At 36.1% G+C, this 20,449-nt stretch overlaps 1 protein-coding gene across 4 annotated transcripts in view; it reads left to right on the forward strand.

Annotated features, from left to right (window-relative positions):
- The window catches only part of LOC135221796 (angiopoietin-related protein 7-like), a 19,460-nt gene extending 1,009 nt beyond the window's left edge, over positions 1-18,451 (forward strand). For 2 of the 4 annotated variants that reach the window (XM_064259652.1, XM_064259662.1), the window contains exons 2-7: positions 7,368-7,731; positions 10,675-10,881; positions 13,072-13,243; positions 15,208-15,316; positions 16,748-16,884; positions 17,886-18,451. In XM_064259652.1, the coding sequence (XP_064115722.1) occupies positions 7,669-7,731; positions 10,675-10,881; positions 13,072-13,243; positions 15,208-15,316; positions 16,748-16,884; positions 17,886-18,079 (882 nt within the window). In that variant the 5' untranslated portion in view covers positions 7,368-7,668 and the 3' untranslated portion in view covers positions 18,080-18,451. Of the gene's footprint in view, positions 1-6,883; positions 7,008-7,346; positions 7,732-10,674; positions 10,882-13,071; positions 13,244-15,207; positions 15,317-16,747; positions 16,885-17,885 lie in introns of those variants that run through there. The other 2 variants (XM_064259673.1, XM_064259682.1) reach the window with 2 other exon arrangements.
- The last annotated feature ends 1,998 nt before the right edge of the window (positions 18,452-20,449 follow it).

Raw genomic sequence — 20,449 nt, forward strand, 5'->3', positions numbered from 1 at the left:
AATACAAATATAAATAAAATAAAATTATATATATATATATATATATCTATGATAGGTATATATAATGATAATATATATTCAATATATATATTATATATATATATATATATATATATATATATCATCATATTAGTATGTACACACACATAATATATATATATATATATATATATATATATATATATATATGATATGTATGTATGACATATATTATATGCATTGGTTGGATTACATATTTAAGCAGTTATTTCACTTACACCATCTCTTCTCTCTCTCTCCATATCTATATATTCCATTGATTTCTCCAAAATATAATCGCATCTATCATAAAATGGATGAAAGAAACAGCAGTATCAGTTAGAATCAGTAAAAATAAGACATTGAGAATAATTCAGTTCGCTATGGAAATCAACATCCAGGTTCAAAGATTATTCCTGAATAAGAGCAAAATTGGCATTTCAGGTAAGCATTCATAAGAAACTAATATAACTATGTGCGCATGTCTCTATTCTCAATCAATGCGTTTTCATAAAGTTAAACAGTTCATAGCTGCAAGTGCCCCTTTAAACTTGGGTTTTCTTTGCACACCATTGTGTAAGTTATACTTAAGAGAGAGAGAGAGGATTGTGGTATATATGTACATATATATATATATATATATATATATATATAATATATAGATATATATATATATATATATGGGTGTGTGTGTCATATATTAGAATTATGTATATATAATATATATATATATATATATATATTATATACATATCTAATATATGACACACACACCCATATATATATATATATATATATATATATATATATATATATATATGTATGTACATATATACCACAATCCTCTCTCTCTCTCTTAAGTATAACTTACACAATGGTGTGCAAAGAAAACCCAAGTTTAAAGGGGCACTTGCAGCTATGAACTGTTTAACTTTATGAAAACGCATTGATTGAGAATAGAGACATGCGCACATAGTTATATTAGTTTCTTATGAATGCTTACCTGAAATGCCAATTTTGCTCTTATTCAGGAATAATCTTTGAACCTGGATGTTGATTTCCATAGCGAACTGAATTATATATATATATATATATATATATATATATATATATATATATATACGTACATATTTATCACTGAATATATAAATAAGTATACACACATATATGTATATATATATATATTATATATATATATATATATATATACATATATGTGTGTATACTTATTTATATATTCAGTTGATAAATATGTACGTCTATATATATATATATATGTATATATATATATATGAATAATTATTTACATATTCCATTGATATATATATATATATATATATATATATATATATATATATATATATATATATATGTGTGTGTGTGTGTGTGTGTGTGTGTGTGTGTGTGTGTAACTACGAGGTCGAGAGACTGAAATACCTATTATTAACTCTTACCATTTTGTCAATATCCTTTGTTTGTTTGCGTGATAAATGCCGTCTCGCCTTTTCTTCATTCCGTTTAATTTTTTTTCTGTGGACAAGCGTAAATTCTACAAGACTGTAATCAGCAGAAAAAGAACTCCTCAGTGAACTCCCAATATGGTTCCACATCCCATTTGCTTAAGTCTACTTAAGTCCTATTTGTTGACAATATAACTTAATATTCTTAGTTTAATGCATACTTTAGGCATGAATAACTAGGAATAAAACATACGAGTAAATCTAAAGCATTTATGGTTTTATATATTTATTTACAAAATGTCCCCATGTATACACTGACAAATTAAAATCAAATATATACAAATATCCAGCGATCAAGGCCCATACCCCTGGCATGTGGTTGTCATACCCCTAATGGGTATGGCTATCACATGTTAAGAACTCCTGGTCTAGACGGTCGTTGAGAAGATTTCTTAACTGGTTAAGAATTTTAGATAGTCATTCATTAAAATTCTCCAGATTCCAAACATTGGGCCGCTGTAGGTACGACTAGCTGTTTCCGTCAGTCATTTCCTGATAAATCGACGTAAACAGATGGAAAATTTAAAGAGATTACTCATCTTAAAATACAAGTGAAACAGATGAATATACTTTCCAGGTGATTTAAATAACAGTTACTCATCTTCAGCTAAACATTCGATATTCTTACAATTTGCAAAGATTACTTAATTGCGGTTGCTGTTGAAATCTTTAGACCTGATGCGAAGATCATTAATCATTGCCATTGTGAACCTGAAACCGTCACAGAAATGCCTGGCTTAATAACGCATTTCATTTTTTGGTATCATCGCTCTCTCGTGATCTTTAAATGGAAAAATAAAGTCCACAGTAGTAATATATATGTAGTATATTGCTAAATACAGGTAGCTTTCGCTAACTGAGCGAAAGCTGCCTGTATTTAGTAATATACTACATATATACTACTGAGGACTATACTTTTCCAATGTATATTATGTAACCGCATTACAAAATGAAATCTTTGTACTTGAGAAAAGGCCTTCGGTTTCAGGCCAGTTATATCCTGCCATCACGAGTTCTACACTTTTAAGCAACCGAAAATTCGCGGAAACTCACATAGTCATAGCGTCACATTAAAAGAGACTTGTTAGGAAGGCCGTTACAAACGAATGACAATGTGCACACGTATACATATGTATATAAATAAATGCATACACTAAGGCAAATGCCACAAAGGAGTGAAACAATGGATCTTTCACCCTTTCTTAGTAGCATTTGCTTTTATTCATACATACATCATGTTGCATATCTTCATGAATCAGTTACACACACATATTCCAATAATAATTATATATGTATATACTTATATGTATATATATATATATATATATATATATATATGTGTGTGTGTGTGTGTGTGTGTGTGTGTGTGTGTGTGTGTGTGTGTGTGTGTGTGTAAAAGATTTACCATAGATCATCGGGTAAGACGCTTACCCCACAAATGAATTTCCTATCAAATCCACCTACAGGTAGCTAAAGCAGTGAATTCAGTTAATTATCTTCCTTGCAATTAGTCGACTGGGGTAGGTTCCAGTGAAGAAGGTTCATTGGCGTTCAGCAATTTATCTCACAATACGAAAGGATTTGCGTCTTCTGGAGTAACTGTCAAAGGGTAGAAAAGGGGCATGGCGTATTACATACATACACGCGCATACACACAATATATTATATATATATATATATATATATATATATATATATATTTATTTATTTATTTATTTATTTATTTATTTATTTGTGTGTTACAGTGCTTATTCGATTTTTTTTATTTACATAAATTTTTTGGCATTATGCCAAGCACTGGGGTAACTAAGGCCATTCAGCGCTGAAACGGAAATTGACAGTAAAAGGTTTGAAAGCTGTTGCATGAGGAAAACTTCGCAGTTGCACTATGAAACGATTGTTAGGAGAGGGTGGACAGTAAGATGGAAGAAAGAGAATATGAATGGAGGTACAGTAAGATGAATGAAAGTCATTGCAGCTAGGGGCCTAAGGGACGCTGTAATAAAACCTTAAGTAATGCCTACATTGCACCGAATGAGGGGGCTAAGTTAATTCTGCATATACTATATACATTAAATTATATAACTTCTCGTGGTCAGGTCGGCAAGGTCACCTCGTCGTGATTATGTATCTCGGGTGCGTTTCCCGCTACCGGGCATCATGATTTCTTCACATTTCTTTGAAGTTTTGTAGTGACAAGCGTATCCAAAAATAAAGAGCAAAGAATTTGAGAAGTTAAAAGGGCATTGTGGCTATTACAATTTCATAAGTTCATAAAATGTTTATGATTGTATAATGAAAACGTCTATGTCTTGTCAAATTTTTATTTTCTTTCAAAGGTCCGGGTTCTTGTTCGTGTTTGTGCGTTATTTCTGAGTTCGTATATCTAATGTGCACATGTGCGAATATGCTAGCATACATATTATACAAAGGGCATAACAGTAACTAGTTTACAGCAGAAAGACGGGTAAAAAGTATAAAGCTGGAGACAGTAAGGACTCTTTGTCTTCTTCTAAGTGTCCGTTATTTTGTTATCTTATTTTCTTACTATTGTTACTTTATTCTAAATTTTACTTTTTGGTAACAGTCAACTACGCCCGGTATGACAAACATCCGAAGCAGGATAAATTTAATACGAGTGTTGAGGATTACGACAGCATTTTCTACGTCCTGTCTTCAGTACACACGCACACAGATAGAGAGAGAGAGAGAGAGAGAGAGAGAGAGAGAGAGAGAGAGAGAGAGAGAGACTTTTTATAGCCGTATATGAGCAACACGAACTACAATATCTTTTTAAGTGTATTATTTTTATTTCTCATTTTGGAAATCAGATATATGAATGTTGATGAAAGTATCTCAAAAGATAGAATTAACAGCTAAACATCAGAATACGTCAGTTAAGAAAAAGACTCTGCGACACATGTAACTCAGTGGACATCCTTAAAAACTATAGTAGATTCACATCAACCGTGCATTTGATGTCTAGGCCAGTCCCTTACGACGCTCCTGATTGGCTGTTGATAAGCCAATCATGGAGCTAGAAACTCTCAGTCTCCCGAGAGAGTTCACGTAGGCAGGATGTATGTTCCACCTCTCCTGAAAGACGTATCCCCCAGGAGAGGTGGAACATAGATCCTACCCATGTGAACTCTCGAGAGAGACAGTTTCCAGCCCTGTGATTGGCTTATCAACAGCCAATCAGGAGCGTCGTACGGGACGGGCCTAGACATCAAATGCACGGCTGATGTGACTCTACTACAGTATACTTCGAAGAAGCAGAGGCTGTGCGTCAGTATGACAGCGCTGCTGCTGCTGTCATTTCCCATGAGTCAGGTTGCCCGTTTTCCTCTTCGACCTTCATCGGACGAACGACGCTTTGTGTCGGCGATCGGAGATTTAGTCATCTTCGTCGTCAACGGTCCGTTTCCGTTGAAATGTCTCCCTTTTCCTCTCGGTCCTTTTGTACATTTCTACAAGTTTATATTCGGTGTTATGTTTCATTTCCTTTGCTATATGTTTGAAATTAACAACTTTTTATAAGCTTTTATCAGAGAAAATATATAATATTTTACAATTTTGATAGTATTACATCCACAATTTTATCAAAGTTGACCAAAATTCAACTGGGCGTTTTCTCGCAGATTCATAGATGTTTACCGTAAAAGGAAACACTCATGTTTGTTGCAAAGAGCGTTACTTTAATTAGAATTAATGGGGAACTTCACCTACATATTGTGACTAAATGACGAACCTCATTTTCCATGGATATTGTCAAGATTTTACAAAGAAACGAACTGTGACGTCACCATGTCATGAGAGGTCCGGGCGTGCGGACACGACTGTCGGCTAAAAAGACCAGTTGAGGTCGAAGACCTCGGGGGGACTCGAGTGGGACCAGTGCTTTGAACCGGAGATTCATGCGCTGCTCCTTTCCTCTCATTTTGGCTGTTTGTTTAGCTTTAAGCGCCTCTCTCTCTCTCGTCCCCCCCTCCCCCCTTTTTTCGGTAACGATAAAGACATGCAAGTTTTAAATACAGATGCATTAAGCTACAAATGTCGTTTGATATCCACTTCGCTCTACCTTGGAATTAATATATTTTCATATATGTTAAATGAACGGAAATTTTGAATTCGAACCAGTGATTTTACCGACCAGGCCAAGTGAGCTATGAGTTGATACCGATTCCGACCTTACAAATCACTGTCGAACTCAGGTATTTGTAATTAGAATCGATATCTGTTCACCTCTTCGAGAGGATGAAATTATTATCAACTAGGAAATTCCCCTTTGGTTAACATATATGAAAATATATTAATTCCGAGGTAGAGCGAACTGAATATTAAAGGACATTTGTAGCTTGATGCATGTATATGAATCACGGTGATGTGATAAAAATTCATAATATGGATACGCGCGGCAAACTTATGACTCGGCTAACATGGTATAGAGGCGACAAGAAAACATCACTGTGCGCTAGTTGGAATCCACGGGAGGACGAAATTATTATCAACTAAAAAGTTTCCTCCGATTGACACATATGAAAATATATTAAATCCGAGAAAGAGCGAATTGGATATTAAAGAACATTTGTAACTTAATGCATGAATCACGGTGATGTGATAAAAATTCAATATATATATATATATATATATATATATATATATATATATATATATATATAGTATATATATATATATATATATATATATATATATATATATATAGTATATATATATACATATATATATATATATATATATATATATATATAAATATATATATATATATATAAGCTTAAAGCATTACAGTAGACGCACGTGACTTCATTAGATATATGTGTGCGAGCATGTGACAAAAGTCTTTGGCGCACAGTGACCGCTATTGGTTGTGATGTCAAATAAGTTTGATTAATTTAACTTCTCCCTTACTGCATATCAAAGTATGAGCGGAAAAATAATAAAAAAATTATTGCTCTTTTCATCCTGTGTATTGTAAGAGGTTTCTAATATCTGCTTTCATGCTGCTCTCAATCTGGTATTTTAATCTAACTGACTGGAGATTGCTAAATATAACGAAAAGTTTTTGTGTGAGGAGCGACTTGTAATTTAAGAATGGGTTAATAATGTTTGCAGATTGAAGATACTGAGGAAAAACTGCAGAAACTAGTGATAAAATTCGGAAGCATTTGTGCTTTTAGAATGGGTTTTCGTGTGCTAATGTGATTTGTTTATCATTAATTCGAAATCCTGGCATGAACTGCACACGGATCTCTACATAATCTCTTGCAGAATCTTGCCAGAACTTGTACTTCAGTGTTGAATGATTGTAGTACCTTATTTTGCAGGGCGTCGGTGTATACATACCGGTAAAGCTCCAGATACCAGAGGTTTCACAATCTCTTTCCAGTAAAAATCTGGATCATTCTTCATAACTGGGTTATGGAAGTGAAGGTTTTATATTAATAGAGGGTTAGTGCTCATCTCGGTTGGTGATATGAACCTTTAGGTCCACAACAAGCCTCTTATTCCCTTCCACACTTTCCACTACTCGGGGGCCGCCCTTGGCAAGAAGCTTGCAGAATGCAGGTTTCATGTAAACAAACCATCAAACAAGGCTTTAATGATCAGTTGCTTTGCTTTAGCATAACTTATTTCCCAGTGTTCCTCAGTTCCGTTTTCTATCCCAAATATGCATCCAAGAGGTCATTCATACGAATGTCTCCACATTTCAGACTGTGAAAATAAAAGCATATAACATATAGAATATGGATTATTAATAGATAATGCAATTTGAGTGAATGAACTTCATCAGTGATTTTGCTTTTGCAGGTTGACAAGAAACTCCGATTCGTTTTTACACAAAGGATAAAATTCAAAGTGCCCCAAGCAATGGAAGAAAGGTCATCAAAGAAATATTCACTTGCAACTCGCATGTTTCTGTAGAAACACGTACAAAGAAAGCATTCATTGGCTGCTCACCTATTTATTCAGTTCAGTGTTTTTCAACTTCATAGTGACACGAAAATAATAACATTCACTGGCAACTCGTTTATTTCTGCTTCGCGGCACTAAAAGCAGTTCGGTTTGGTGAAATAAAGGAAAAATAATATAAACATCTTTAACACCGAAGATGAACTCTCAAAACGTCGTCGCTGGATTATTCATCTTTTTCCTCGGTGAAGTTATTGGTCAGGTAAGTGCTGGAGGTATATAATGACTACTTTTAGACTTTAGCAACGGTGGTTCAGTCCATACATGCGTTGATTTCTTAAACGGGACGAAGAAGAGTCAACTTGATTTTGTTATTTCAAAGGTATTCGAGCATCGTCAATTAAACATGCAGTCAACAATAAGTATTTCATTTATATACTATATATATATATATATATCTATATATATATATAGTATTATATATGTATGTATATATATATATATATATATATATTATATATATTAATATATATGTGTGTGTGTGTGTGTGTGTGTGTGTGTGTGTGTGTGTGTGTGTGTGTGTGTGTGTGTGTGTGTGTGTACGAAATACTTTTCTGTGACTGCATGCTCAATTGAAGATGCTTGTGGAGGCTTTAGTATACGTTTATTCTTACTCTAACACCTTTGAAATAGCAAATTTAAGTTGACTCTTCTTCGTCCCATTTAAGATATATCTATGTAATACATATATATTTAAGAAACATCTATAGTACTATATCATTTTATATATATATATATATATATATATATATATATATATATATGCTATACACACACACACACACACACACACACACATATATATATATATATATATATATATATATATATATATATATATATATATATATATATATATATATAGTATGAACTATGAAATGTATTTCATGAATTACAGTACAGTTCAAACGCCGCCGTGCAGGGTTAGGACATAAAGGAAAGACCAGAAAGGCTCAGTAAATCATTAGTTATGACATATTTGAGTAAATATTTCTAGGCTTAAATGCATAACACAACTTCAGCAATTTCGGACCACTGAAAAACGTGGACTTTGGGGTTCACAAATAGGCAAGATCTCTGGAAATTGGATGTCGCCATGAGCTTGCATCATTCTTTCTTGACATTGGGATACCGTCATAATCTTCAATAAAAACAAAAGACTAATTATAGTCAAGGAGATGGGCCATTGTGACTTCTGGCGGGACAAATCTAAACTCCTGAATTTCCCTCAATACGCTTTCAAAGCTGCGACATTTTTCCGTTATCCTTTGACTAAAGAGTCTTGACCGAAGGCAGTGGGTCTCCACACCCAGCATGGGAGGCTTACATATACATGTAACCTGTTGATAACTTGGATGAAGCCAAACTACTGAAGCTTTGCTGCCGCACGGTCACCGCTCATCCTACTGTAAGGCAATACACACACACTCTCCCTGTCTGATATTGTTGAAAGAATCGCCAGATCACGATGTTGTTGTAACCAGTATTCATACAGAAAGTCGAGAGAGCTGGATAATGAGAGAGAGAGAGAGAGAGAGAGAGAGAGAGAGCAATGGACAGGGAGAGGTGAGAGAGAGAGAGAGAGAGAGAGAGAATACCAGCAGTAAAAGAAAGTGAAACGAAAAGCAACAGAAAAACATGACTGACTATACAAAGATAAGAGATGAAGAAGGCACTTCAGGCTAAAGTGAATGAAAGAAAGTGAAAAAAGAAGCAATCAAATTTTGGAATAATCTAAGCAAATACTTTAGGGAGGGAAATAGAATGAATTCAAAGAGAAATGGTGAAAACTGGAAACTCCTTTTTTTTAGATAATGAAGTCAAATGGCAATGGAAATTAGTATTTTGAAGTGTCGTTGGTATGGAGGTTACTAGATAAGTACATCTAAGTGATATAAATGAAATAAGCTAACCTGTCATTTAGCGTTTGAAAGTAGCCGCTGAGAATAGAAAAAGCTCAGTTAAAAGATTTTAAAAGTTTATTTATTTTTTTTTTAATGAAAAGCGACAGGATTTGATGCACCCCGGTGAGAAACTGTCTTAAAGTGGTGAAAGTGAGCGGTTGGCCATGATATGTAAAGTGAGCAAAATGACTGTTCTTTTTCACAAAGCGAAAGGTGAAAGGGGAGACAGCAAAAATTTTAGGGTTATAACTTTACTTAGTGTACAGCACCAAAGAATATCAACTGGGATAGAAAGACAAATAATAGGTCTGATTAAGGAAGAGCATTGTTGCTATAAACAAGGAGGGGAATGCATGGATCAAGTTTTTTTCATAAAGCAGCTGCCTGAAGAGTTGTGGAATGAAGGCTCAAAAATCTTTTGATACAAGAAATAGAGATGCAAAGGGCGTTGAGGATATGCGGTGAATAGATCCATTTATTTAAGAGTGGTTGCAAGTCTTTTTTCTTTATTTATGCGGCTGAAGGCTATGCAGTGGTACACAGACGAGAGTAATATTGGTTTAGGGCAGATGTAAGTTTTGCATGGAAGGATAAGCGACGAGGATTTAAATTTGTGGATGAGAAAAGGTGACATAAGTATAGTGTGGAGTGGCTCACATTTGCAGTAGAGTGGTTGCTGAAGAAATTGATGATCATTAATAACACTTGAAAATTCTTAGACAGAAAAGTTAAGAGTAAATGTTAGGAAGTTCAAGATTAGGATAAATGAGAACTAAAAGTTGTGGCTACAAAAGTTAGCAAGGATGGCTGTAGAACACAAATGGTTGATTATTACACATATTTGGAATTAAACAGGACATATCATGGTCAGATGAATATGCTCATTAGAAGCATAAAATATTTGATTCTCAAAACCAGAAGAATTGTCTGAAATGTTTCATCTATCTAGATTTCCAATAGAAATTCTAGTTCCAAACAATATGTCGAAATATCTGAAAATCTTACATATCACAGGCAAGGAAAGATGGCTGGCTGCAAACAAGTGCCTGTTTTACGTAAGTAATGACAGTCAGGTGGGAAGCACTAAGCTTCTTTAAAGGGTTCCTAGGTCTGATTTGCTTTAATGAAAAGTGAGTAAAATAGAAACCAAAGCCAAGGTTACATTAATTTACCTTTGTTATTTTCCTTACTAGCTGTGAATCCTGGGTTTTAATATCTAATGGTCTTTGTATACATTACAGACAGACAGTACCAGGCGAGGAAGATGTGAGGAGAAAGCAGCTCTCCAGGCGGAGATAAGAAATTTTCAGGAATCTCAAGAGGTGCTGCGAGGCGAGGTGGCCAATCTGAGAGAGGCCCTAGACTCTGTCAGCTCCCTCGTGGCTTACTCCTTGCCTGAGGACTGCAGCGCAGCTAAAGCGAGAGGGAGCTGGACCTCTACAACCATGGTAGGTGTTTTTTGTTTAGTCTGCAGGTAACTCGGACAAACGTGAAACGTTTCTCTGTCTACCGCAAGTTATAATTACATTAAAATTAGTTAAAATCCACAAAAATTTCTGAGAAACTGTTCATTACCTAGTTATCAAAATGGTGCTTTCATTATAGCCAATATTATCAATATCTTTATTCCACACCTGCTCAGGAGTCACGGATATGTTTTTGTTCAGATGTCAAAAGTGTTAACCCGCTATTAACCAGTACAGCGCCCTAAAGGCGATAACTCGCGAAACTTCAAGTTAAACCACCAAAGGGTTAACATCATTTAAATGTGAATTTATGATATTTTGAAAGTAGATCTTATATGGGATAAGATTTAAAGTTGCAAGGTTTTATCTCCCGAAAGAATTTTTCTTTTATCTTCAATACTTTTGGAGATATTAGCATTTGAAAAGCGTTAGGGTCGGGACGTACTGGCCCGCCAGAAATAAGCCCGTTTCCAGTAAGACTTCGCTTCGCTCGTAAAAAGAAAGAATGATTTGTTACATCACCATAACCATTGTAATTATTAATATTACACACCCACTCTAGAAGACGCTATGTTTCTCCTTTAGTGATAATGTGTTCAGCATCTGAAATAACAACTTTCATGAAAAGCCGACCAGTTCAACGCATGGAGACGAAATCTATCTAATGAAAACGACACTATTTTTGTTGACTCGCCGTCCTGCCAAATTATAATAATTCCCTGAGGAGGAAATTGAAGGAATTACCCAGCCTCATCTTCGGTGGACCAAATCTCCGATACTTGTTATCTTGAATCTATTCCTACAAAATTTACATTACGCTCCAGGGATGTTAAGTAAATTCTGGATGATCTTGATAGCTGGGATGGAGAAGATCCAGATAGTTTCTTCTCCTAGGTTTTTTTTAAAAAGTTTCTTATGTATTTTCTTCCAAGATTAGTAGATTCTATAGATTTTTATTTTGACGTAGTCCCTTTGCGGATGAACGCCTATTCCAAGTAGATATATCTGCAGACTGCAGTAACTGCAGCCAATTTCTTTTCTCCCTGTTCTCGCTAAAGCTACTGAAAAACTTCTTTCTAAGCCCCTAAATGTATGTGGAATCTAAAGGATAGTCAATATGCATATATAGGAGGCAGGTATACCTGTGATGCTCTTTCAGACTTGACATGGCATTCTCAAGAGAAACTTGGTGAGGGTTTTGAATGCATAGCAATTCAAAGGGATTTTAGTGCCACTTTCTAATTAGTAAATCATAAGGCACTTATTTATAAACTTCAGAATCTTGGAGTGGGTGGATATGTTTTAGGATTACTTCAAGATTTCCTTACAGGTAGCAGCAGTGAGTTGCTGTTGATGGGATCTTCAGTGAACTAAGACCTATCGTGTCCGGGGTTCCACAGGGTAGTGCTCTTGGTTTAATATTATTTATCTTCTGAATAATGATAATTACTGGTTCCTGGTTGGTGACTGATTGATTGTCAGTTATCCAGCGTCTCATCACCGACCCTGATAAATAAAACTGCGTTAGAACATTGCTTAAAAAATAGAACTACGCTTACTCATTTCAAGATCTGCAATAGTAATTAGCAAATTATTTACAGAGACTGAATAAGAACGTTATTAGCAACCCTCAAGAATGAGTCATCGGTGATGACAAGTCCCAGTGGTTCCCAAACGGGGAAATTTACCCCTGGGGGGAAATTTGAAGCTACCAGGGGGGAAATAATTACACTGGTGCACAAGAAGCAGCCTCACCCTTCTCACTAATTTAATTCTAAAGTAGAAAAGCAAACAAAACTCCTTTTATTTGTTACTAACCACTCTCTATGGCTATGCGGTTAGTTGTACTAACCGCTCTCTATCCACTTTACTCTGTAGCTATATGTTTATCAGTATATTTGTACACTTGAAAAGTAAATTAGTAAATAGTCAGTGTGTTTTAACTACTCTTTCCCTCATACACATGAAAAGGGAAATCTGGATGGTTGAACCACCGCCATCTTGAAATTGTCAATTCAAGATGACGGTGGTTGAACTGGGTGTAGGGGGAAATGACAGAAAAAGTTTGGGAACCATTGCGTGGCTCTTAAAGCTAAACTCCATTAGAGAATCCATGAGACAGAAAATAAATAGCCAACTAATTCTGTAACTCAGGTTCATTCTTTTTTTCAGATTAAACCACCTGGTTTACCGCCAAGGTTGGTGAGATGCGAACAGCGCGAGCAGGGGGGAGGGTGGACAGTCATCCTGGCCAGAAGGCCAACGAACAACCCCGTCAACTTCAACACCACTTGGCAGAATTACAAGGACGGCTTTGGAGACATCAGTGAAGAGTTTTGGATAGGTAATAACTGATTAAAAGATGTATACAGAAGACAGAAAAATCTCAACAAAAGTGTGGATAGATGTCTGTTTAAGATGTTGAAAATTTTAGCTGGTAATACAGCGTCAAATGTCATTATTTTTTTAGATGGTTGATAAAAAAAGGACAATTTTCACTTTAACATGATATGAGCATTATGATGTAAAATGAATATCTCTAATGGAAAGAAATTAAAATCGGAAATCTGATAACCATACGCTGGAAACAAGAGATACAAAGTGAACAATGTAAAAAGAAAAAAAAAAAAGATGGGGGAGGGGAGGTTATGTATGTATATCTTAACCAGACCGCTAAGCCGATTAATAGCTCTCCTAGGGCTGGCCCAAAGGATTAGATATTTTCACGTGGCTAGGAAGCAGTTGGTTACCTAGCAACGGGACCTACAGCTTATTGTGGGATCCGAACCAAATTATATCGTGAAATAAATTTCTAATCACCAGAAATAAATTCCTCTGATTCCTCGCAAAGAGGGGAATCGAACTCTCGACCGAATCGGTAGGCGAGAACGCAACCCACTCGTCCAATGAGGATCAGAGGGAGTGTGAGGGGTTGTGGTTGACTGCAGACGGGGGGTTACAAACTATCTCGAAAACGGCAGAAAATATAAGGGGGTAAGAGCCCCACCTCTGCCAAGTATGAGAACAATGCCTATACCTGAGTTAAGGGATAGTTAGGCTAGGATGTATAGTTTTTTTTTTTTTTTTTTTTTGTGCAATCTTTAGCAAAAACCATACAAAACCCCAAGGTCTGCACTCTACAATGCTCCCTGAGAGAACGCTTTGGTTTGCGTCTATTGACGAGTGATTTGTGGCTGAATGTGTATGACAGAAGTGCTTAGCTAGAGGATGAGAGAACAGATGAGACTGATGGTCACAGGTAGTCTGGTTTGTGAAGTGCTTGTTGGATAAGTGGTGGAGTTGAAGAAGAAACTGATTTACGGAAAATTGGTAGTGGCCAGAAAGAATATGAGCGAGATACGTACGTAGCAAAGGCTTTAAAATGTAGTGTACACCGTGAATACATTTAAAAGCTGAAAGCCACCATAACGCAAATCTTATATGTAGGCAGTGCATAATGATTATTACACAAAACACACTTGATATCTTTACTATCATATAAAAATAAACATCTTTACTATTTATATATATATATATATATATTATATATATATATATATATTTATATATGCATGTATGTATGTATGTGTGTACACACACACACACACACACACATATATATATATATATATATATATATATATATATATATATATATATATATATACTACATAAATGTAAGATCCAGATGGAATTTTAAATGCAAAATAAATCAATTGTTACTCGTATGTGAATACTTGTACAAACAATTAATCTCTGACAGGACTCGGTACTTTGCTCTGATAACTAGATCTCCTGTTAATGAAGCCACATAAAAATAAAGGCCACTGCAATTTCAACCAGTGGAACATGATATAGACGATGAAATATGACCCTTTCTCAGGGAAAAGAGAAAAGTTATTGGCGAATGCTATGGCCAAAACAAAAACTGAACACATCAAGAAGGTAGACTGCACTGAACCTTTACTGAAAGATGCCGCTTTACTATGTTTTACTTTGCCAAGAAAAGCAAACTAGAATCGAATTAGTTTTTTTTATTGCATTATCTCTAGTAGGTTCTTGAAACTCTCGCTGGAGAACTGTCGTGTTATTATTATCACGTAATTACCAATAACAAAATGTAAGGGACAAATCTATTTCAACACAGGGCGTGAATCTTCTGTTCTGCCGGACAGACTTAGACAATCTGTAAACATCGGAACACTTTAGGAAGTAACAGAATGAGCGTAGTGTTTCTCATTAGATAACAGAACAAGTTTCTCCATGATTTTCCCCTGGTTCGTACATCTAATTGTGCACTGCTTGCAGGGAACGAGGTCCTGCACAAGCTCACGAGAGAGATTCCCCATCAGCTTCGAGTAGTTATCACCGACTGGAGTGACACCAAGGAGAAGACTGCCACGTGGAATATGTTTGTGTTAGTATTACGCAAGAACAGAACTATAGCAGATTCACATCAACCGTGCATTTGACGTCTAGGCCAGTCCCTTACGACGCTCCCGATTGGCTGTTGATAAGCCAATCACAAGGCTGGAAACTCTCAGTCTCTCTCAAGAGTTCACATTGGCAGGAAGTATGTTCCACCTCTCCTGAGGGATACGTCTTTCAAAAGCATCCCTCAGGAGTGGTGATCCCTCAGGAGAGGTGGAATACACATCCTCCCTATATGAACCCTCTCGTGAGACAGAGTTTCCCGCCCTCTCACTGGCTTATGAACAGCCAATCAGGAGCGTCGTTAGGGACTGGCCTAGACATCAAATGCACGGTTGATGTGAATCTACTATACCTATCATGTGGATTTTGTTTGTTATTTGAACTCCAGGACTTCATATCCCTAATTCTATTTAAATGTAATACTTAATGTTTTTTCTTAAGTATTGCGTCAGAAGTAACTACATATCAAGATCTATGGGCTCATCTGTCGTAAATTTGTATGTATATTCATTTACCGAATGGTGATGAATTATTCTCCTGCATATTTTCACAATTTCACCGAAATTTTGTAACATTTAGTTTAGTTTTTATGATTTTTCACCAATAACGCCAAACTTCATTGTTAGAATATCTTAATAATTAGTATATACCCTGTTTTTATTGATATATCGTGACAATGTCATCTCGTAGGTAAAAAAATTGCTTTAATCAAAACAAAATAAGATTAATTTACTTGACGGTGTTCTCGAAACCTATGCTTAACTTGGGAGCGTTAAAAAAATCAGATATTATGAAGAGCTTTCATCTTAGAAAATCACGTCATTTTTGCACGGGCATTGCATGATAAGCTCCATTGTGATATTCAGACAATATTATAGGTAATTATAAAATGATATGATCTTTACTAAAGGTGATTTACATTGTTTGTTCTTAAGGTTCTAGCTACCCAGTTGCCTATATAGAATCACAATTATCTCTACTCCATGCGTAGATATAAATTCTTTATGATTAACAGCTCTCCTAGGGCTGGCCCGAAGGATTAGATATTTTTACGTGGCTAAGAACCAATTGGTCACTTAGCAACGGGACCTACAGCTTATTGTGGGATCCGAACCACATTATATCGAGAAATATATTTCTATCACCAGAAATAAATTCCTCTGATTCCACGTTGGCCGAGCCGAGAATCGAACTTCGGTCCACCAGATTGGTAGCCGAACGCGAAAACCACTCGTCCAACGAGGAACCTTATTCATAGCAAGGTCTAGAGAGTATACCTATACTCTTTAGACCTTGATTCACAGTATGTTTACAAAGAATTTATCGAGACGCAAACAGAAAGAAGGCTGATTCTAACTGAGATTATAATCTGATACCGTTCTGGGACTGGATGAACGATGGTGCTGTCTTTCAGGGTAGGCAGTGAAGATAACCGCTATAAACTAGGCATCGATGGGTACTCGCCCCACAACAGCACAGCCAGCGATGAACTGCAGATCCACAACGGGAGTTCATTCTCCACTCACGACTACGATAATGATATCGATACAGGTGGGAGACATGTTTTTACTCTTAAATTAATGTGCGTAACAGTATCGTTTTAAATAATAATAGTAAAAAGAGTTACTCGCTTGTCACTGAGTAACGAATGTACTGTAACATCCGAAACTTGCTTTCAAAAAAGTATTTCAAAACCAATGAAAAATAAAGTAACCTCCTAATTATTTGTTTGACGTAATTCAGGTGTTTGACGCTCTGTCAGAAGTTTAGTTGATCATGACTACTAATCAAATACTAGTGTTTTACGATGACTAGAAATAAAAATCACAAACTGGTTTCTGTATCTTTAAAAATTTCATTATTATTCGCGAGCAATATTTGTACTTTTGCTGTTACTGAGCTCATTTTAACTGTTGATAGTTGTCATTTAGTGTTACTATAGTCATTTTTGCTACTTGCTATTCTTAAATGAAAATGAACAGCTAGTACTCAAATCAACTGCTGCCGGATTGTTTGGTCTATTGTTGGGATTGTGGGAACCTGGCTCAGGCTGATGCTTTCCTCAGCACCTCTGCAGTTTGAGGAGAAATAAAATCATGAACTTTAGCACTTTTTAATCTTTAGTTATTGTTTTCAGTGTTATTGCCATCACAGCATTCTGCTAGTTAGTTTTCTGTAAAAGAAAACCATTGAGATGGCTTTGTCTCTTTGTCCACATTTTTCTTTCCGCCCTCAGATCTTAAAGACTACTGAGGCTAGAGGGTTGCAAATTGGTATATTGATCATCCACCCTCCAATCATCAAACATACCAAATTGCAGCCCTCCAACCACATTATTTTGTATCGTATTTAAGGCTAAAGTTGCCCATGATCGTGCGTCTGGCAATGCTATCGGACAGGCTACCACCGGGTCGTGGCTGAAAGTTTTAAGGTCCGCGGCTCGTACAGCATACACACTGTACAGAAAACTCGATTGCGTAGAAGAAACTTCGGCGCATTATTGACTTGTATTTGTCGCTGCTTCTTAACTAACTAGTATGTCGCTTTGACAGAGCACTGCGCCAGGCAGCATGGAGGTGGCTGGTGGTACTTCCAGTGTTACACGGCCAATCCGACCGGCAAGATCCTGATGCCCTTCCAGGCGGGTGACCATGGCATGATCTGGGGCGTCCATCCCAAGAAGTTGACGCTGAGGAGCCTCACCATGATGATTCGGCCAGTCAGTCCTGCTCCCTATCATCATTAATGTGGTGGTTAGGCGTCGGGAATGAGGACGGTCTCCATTCCACTTGGAACGCTAAGTGTAGGACTCATTACCTCTATGATAGTACCTCTCCAGCTGGTTACAAAATTAGGGCATGCAATGTTCGATTTTCAAATAAAGAGCAATTATTTATATAACGTAAGGAAAAGTAATATATATATATATATATATATATATATATATATATATATATATATCTTAACTGGTAACTGGGATGATGTTAGTCAAATAGTTGTGACTGTAAGTCTGTTTCCTGAGTATACTGACAGAGTGAAACCAAATAAAAAACATGTAATCAGCATGATTTTATTTTCTTATTATCTGAATATGTTTAGATATAAAATAAAGCCTTTGAGAAGCCTGAAGTTTTGTTCACCTCAGTTCTTAGAAACAAGAGTGCAACAGAAACTTTAAAGATCATGAAAGAACCTATATCGGCCACTAAAGACCAAGAATAGAAGAGATATTTGCTCTAGGGTGGGTTTGGGGGAGTACAGAGATCCACATTAGACGTCTTGATCTATTCAAAGCCTTTCGACACTTAGGAATACATGTTGTCACAGAGCTGGCTGAGTCTAAACAACCACCACACAGGAGCTTACTGAAATCAGGTGAAGTAAAATTAAACTCTTGGTCTTGAGGACAAGATATTCATATAACCAATGTTTTCTTCTAACGAAAGATGGTTGAAAAGAAATCTATGGAAATAATTATCTCGCGCAAAAATCCTCTCTTGCCTTACCTTACAACTACTTTATACAGTTACACAGATTCGTCATCATTAGACTAATGGTGCTAAACTCTCTTGCATGCACATTTGCACTTCTTGGATATCAAGGCCAAAACATCATGTCACCTCCTCCCTTGGATAATATTTCTTAATCTTGTTGCCTTTCGACTACCTCTATACCATCAAAAGTTCACCTTTACATTCCTCTTCCTCCATATTCACTGACGATTAGTTTGCTACCAACTTACACTAGACTGACCTTATTAGCAAGTAGCAATGACACAACACCTCCAAACAGCTGAGACTAGATATCATTAGCATCAGTAATGTTGATGTTGTTGTCGTCGCTTTCTTCTTATTTCTAAAAACAATTTCAATGTTGGAATAATTTTTAGTCTATCACTATAATTTCTATCACCTTGATATTTTGAAACCGAGGAAAGATTGAATGTCTATTTATTGGTTTGTGCGCGGGATACTTATCTCAGTATTTTGGTACAGAATACCTAGGTACTGCAAGACCATGCAATCTATGGCATGAAGCATATAAGGCTTCTACTAAAGACATGAGGACCCATTCACGGCGTTTGTACGAGTGAGCGAGCTGATGTTGATAATTCCTCTGATTTCGAACTTTGCACTTAGTAGCCCAATAAAGAAAACCATCGAGTCCCCTTTATCAAACGTAAACGATATGCACTACCATTCAAGGGAAAAAATACAATTATGGACACGCCCAGCTAGACTTGTTGAGGAAATCATAAGGGACGACTATTAAGCTCTATGTCAGTTTGCCTTCTTCGAAATCAGAGGAAAAATCAAACCAGAACTTTCGAATGCAAAAATAAGGAACCAAAACTGGAGTTTATTCGTTGTTATCTGACATTAGCTCCAAATTTCCAGCCTGTGGTAGGAGTGAGAACACTACCGCCGTAGACCCTACGTGTCGTAAAATGCGAATAAAAGGACAGCTGCTACCTTGCAGACGTACTTTTTTTAGTAAAAGGCTAGGCCTACCGCCAATAGCTATGGAAACTGCCGCCTTGCAATCTTACTTTTTAGTCAAAGGCGAGGCCCACCGCCAATAACTGTGGCTAATGACAGCAAGAGCCAAATATTAAACCATGCCTGATGTAAGGAAAGGCGCAGCAGGCAACCGACCCCTTGGTGTAGGGATAACGGCGGGATGGAAGAAGATTAGCTCAAAATTTCAAAAGTGAGAATAATTTCTATCAAGGTGACTCATCGCGACCGTTTACTCAGGTGTATGTATCACTTGGGAAAACTTAAAATGAAAAGTGGACTCGCACAAGGCTTGAAAACAAACACTTATCAAATAACTCGACTTCATATGAAACCAATTTTGAGAGTATGAATGAATGGTTAAATTCTCACGAAATAAAGAAATCATGCATGAATTACATTTGAAAAATATACAATCATTGTGTGCATATATTCATTACATACAAATTATATATATTATTATATATATATATATATATATATATATATATATATATATATATATATATATATATATATATATATATATATATATATAATTCCAGTCCCACTCTGGTAGGTAGGGTTTCCTTATCTGTTATCCAGCAAGACTCAAGGCT

Source organism: Macrobrachium nipponense, chromosome 20 (assembly GCF_015104395.2).
Source record: "Macrobrachium nipponense isolate FS-2020 chromosome 20, ASM1510439v2, whole genome shotgun sequence".
NCBI classification, from domain to species: domain Eukaryota; kingdom Metazoa; phylum Arthropoda; class Malacostraca; order Decapoda; family Palaemonidae; genus Macrobrachium; species Macrobrachium nipponense.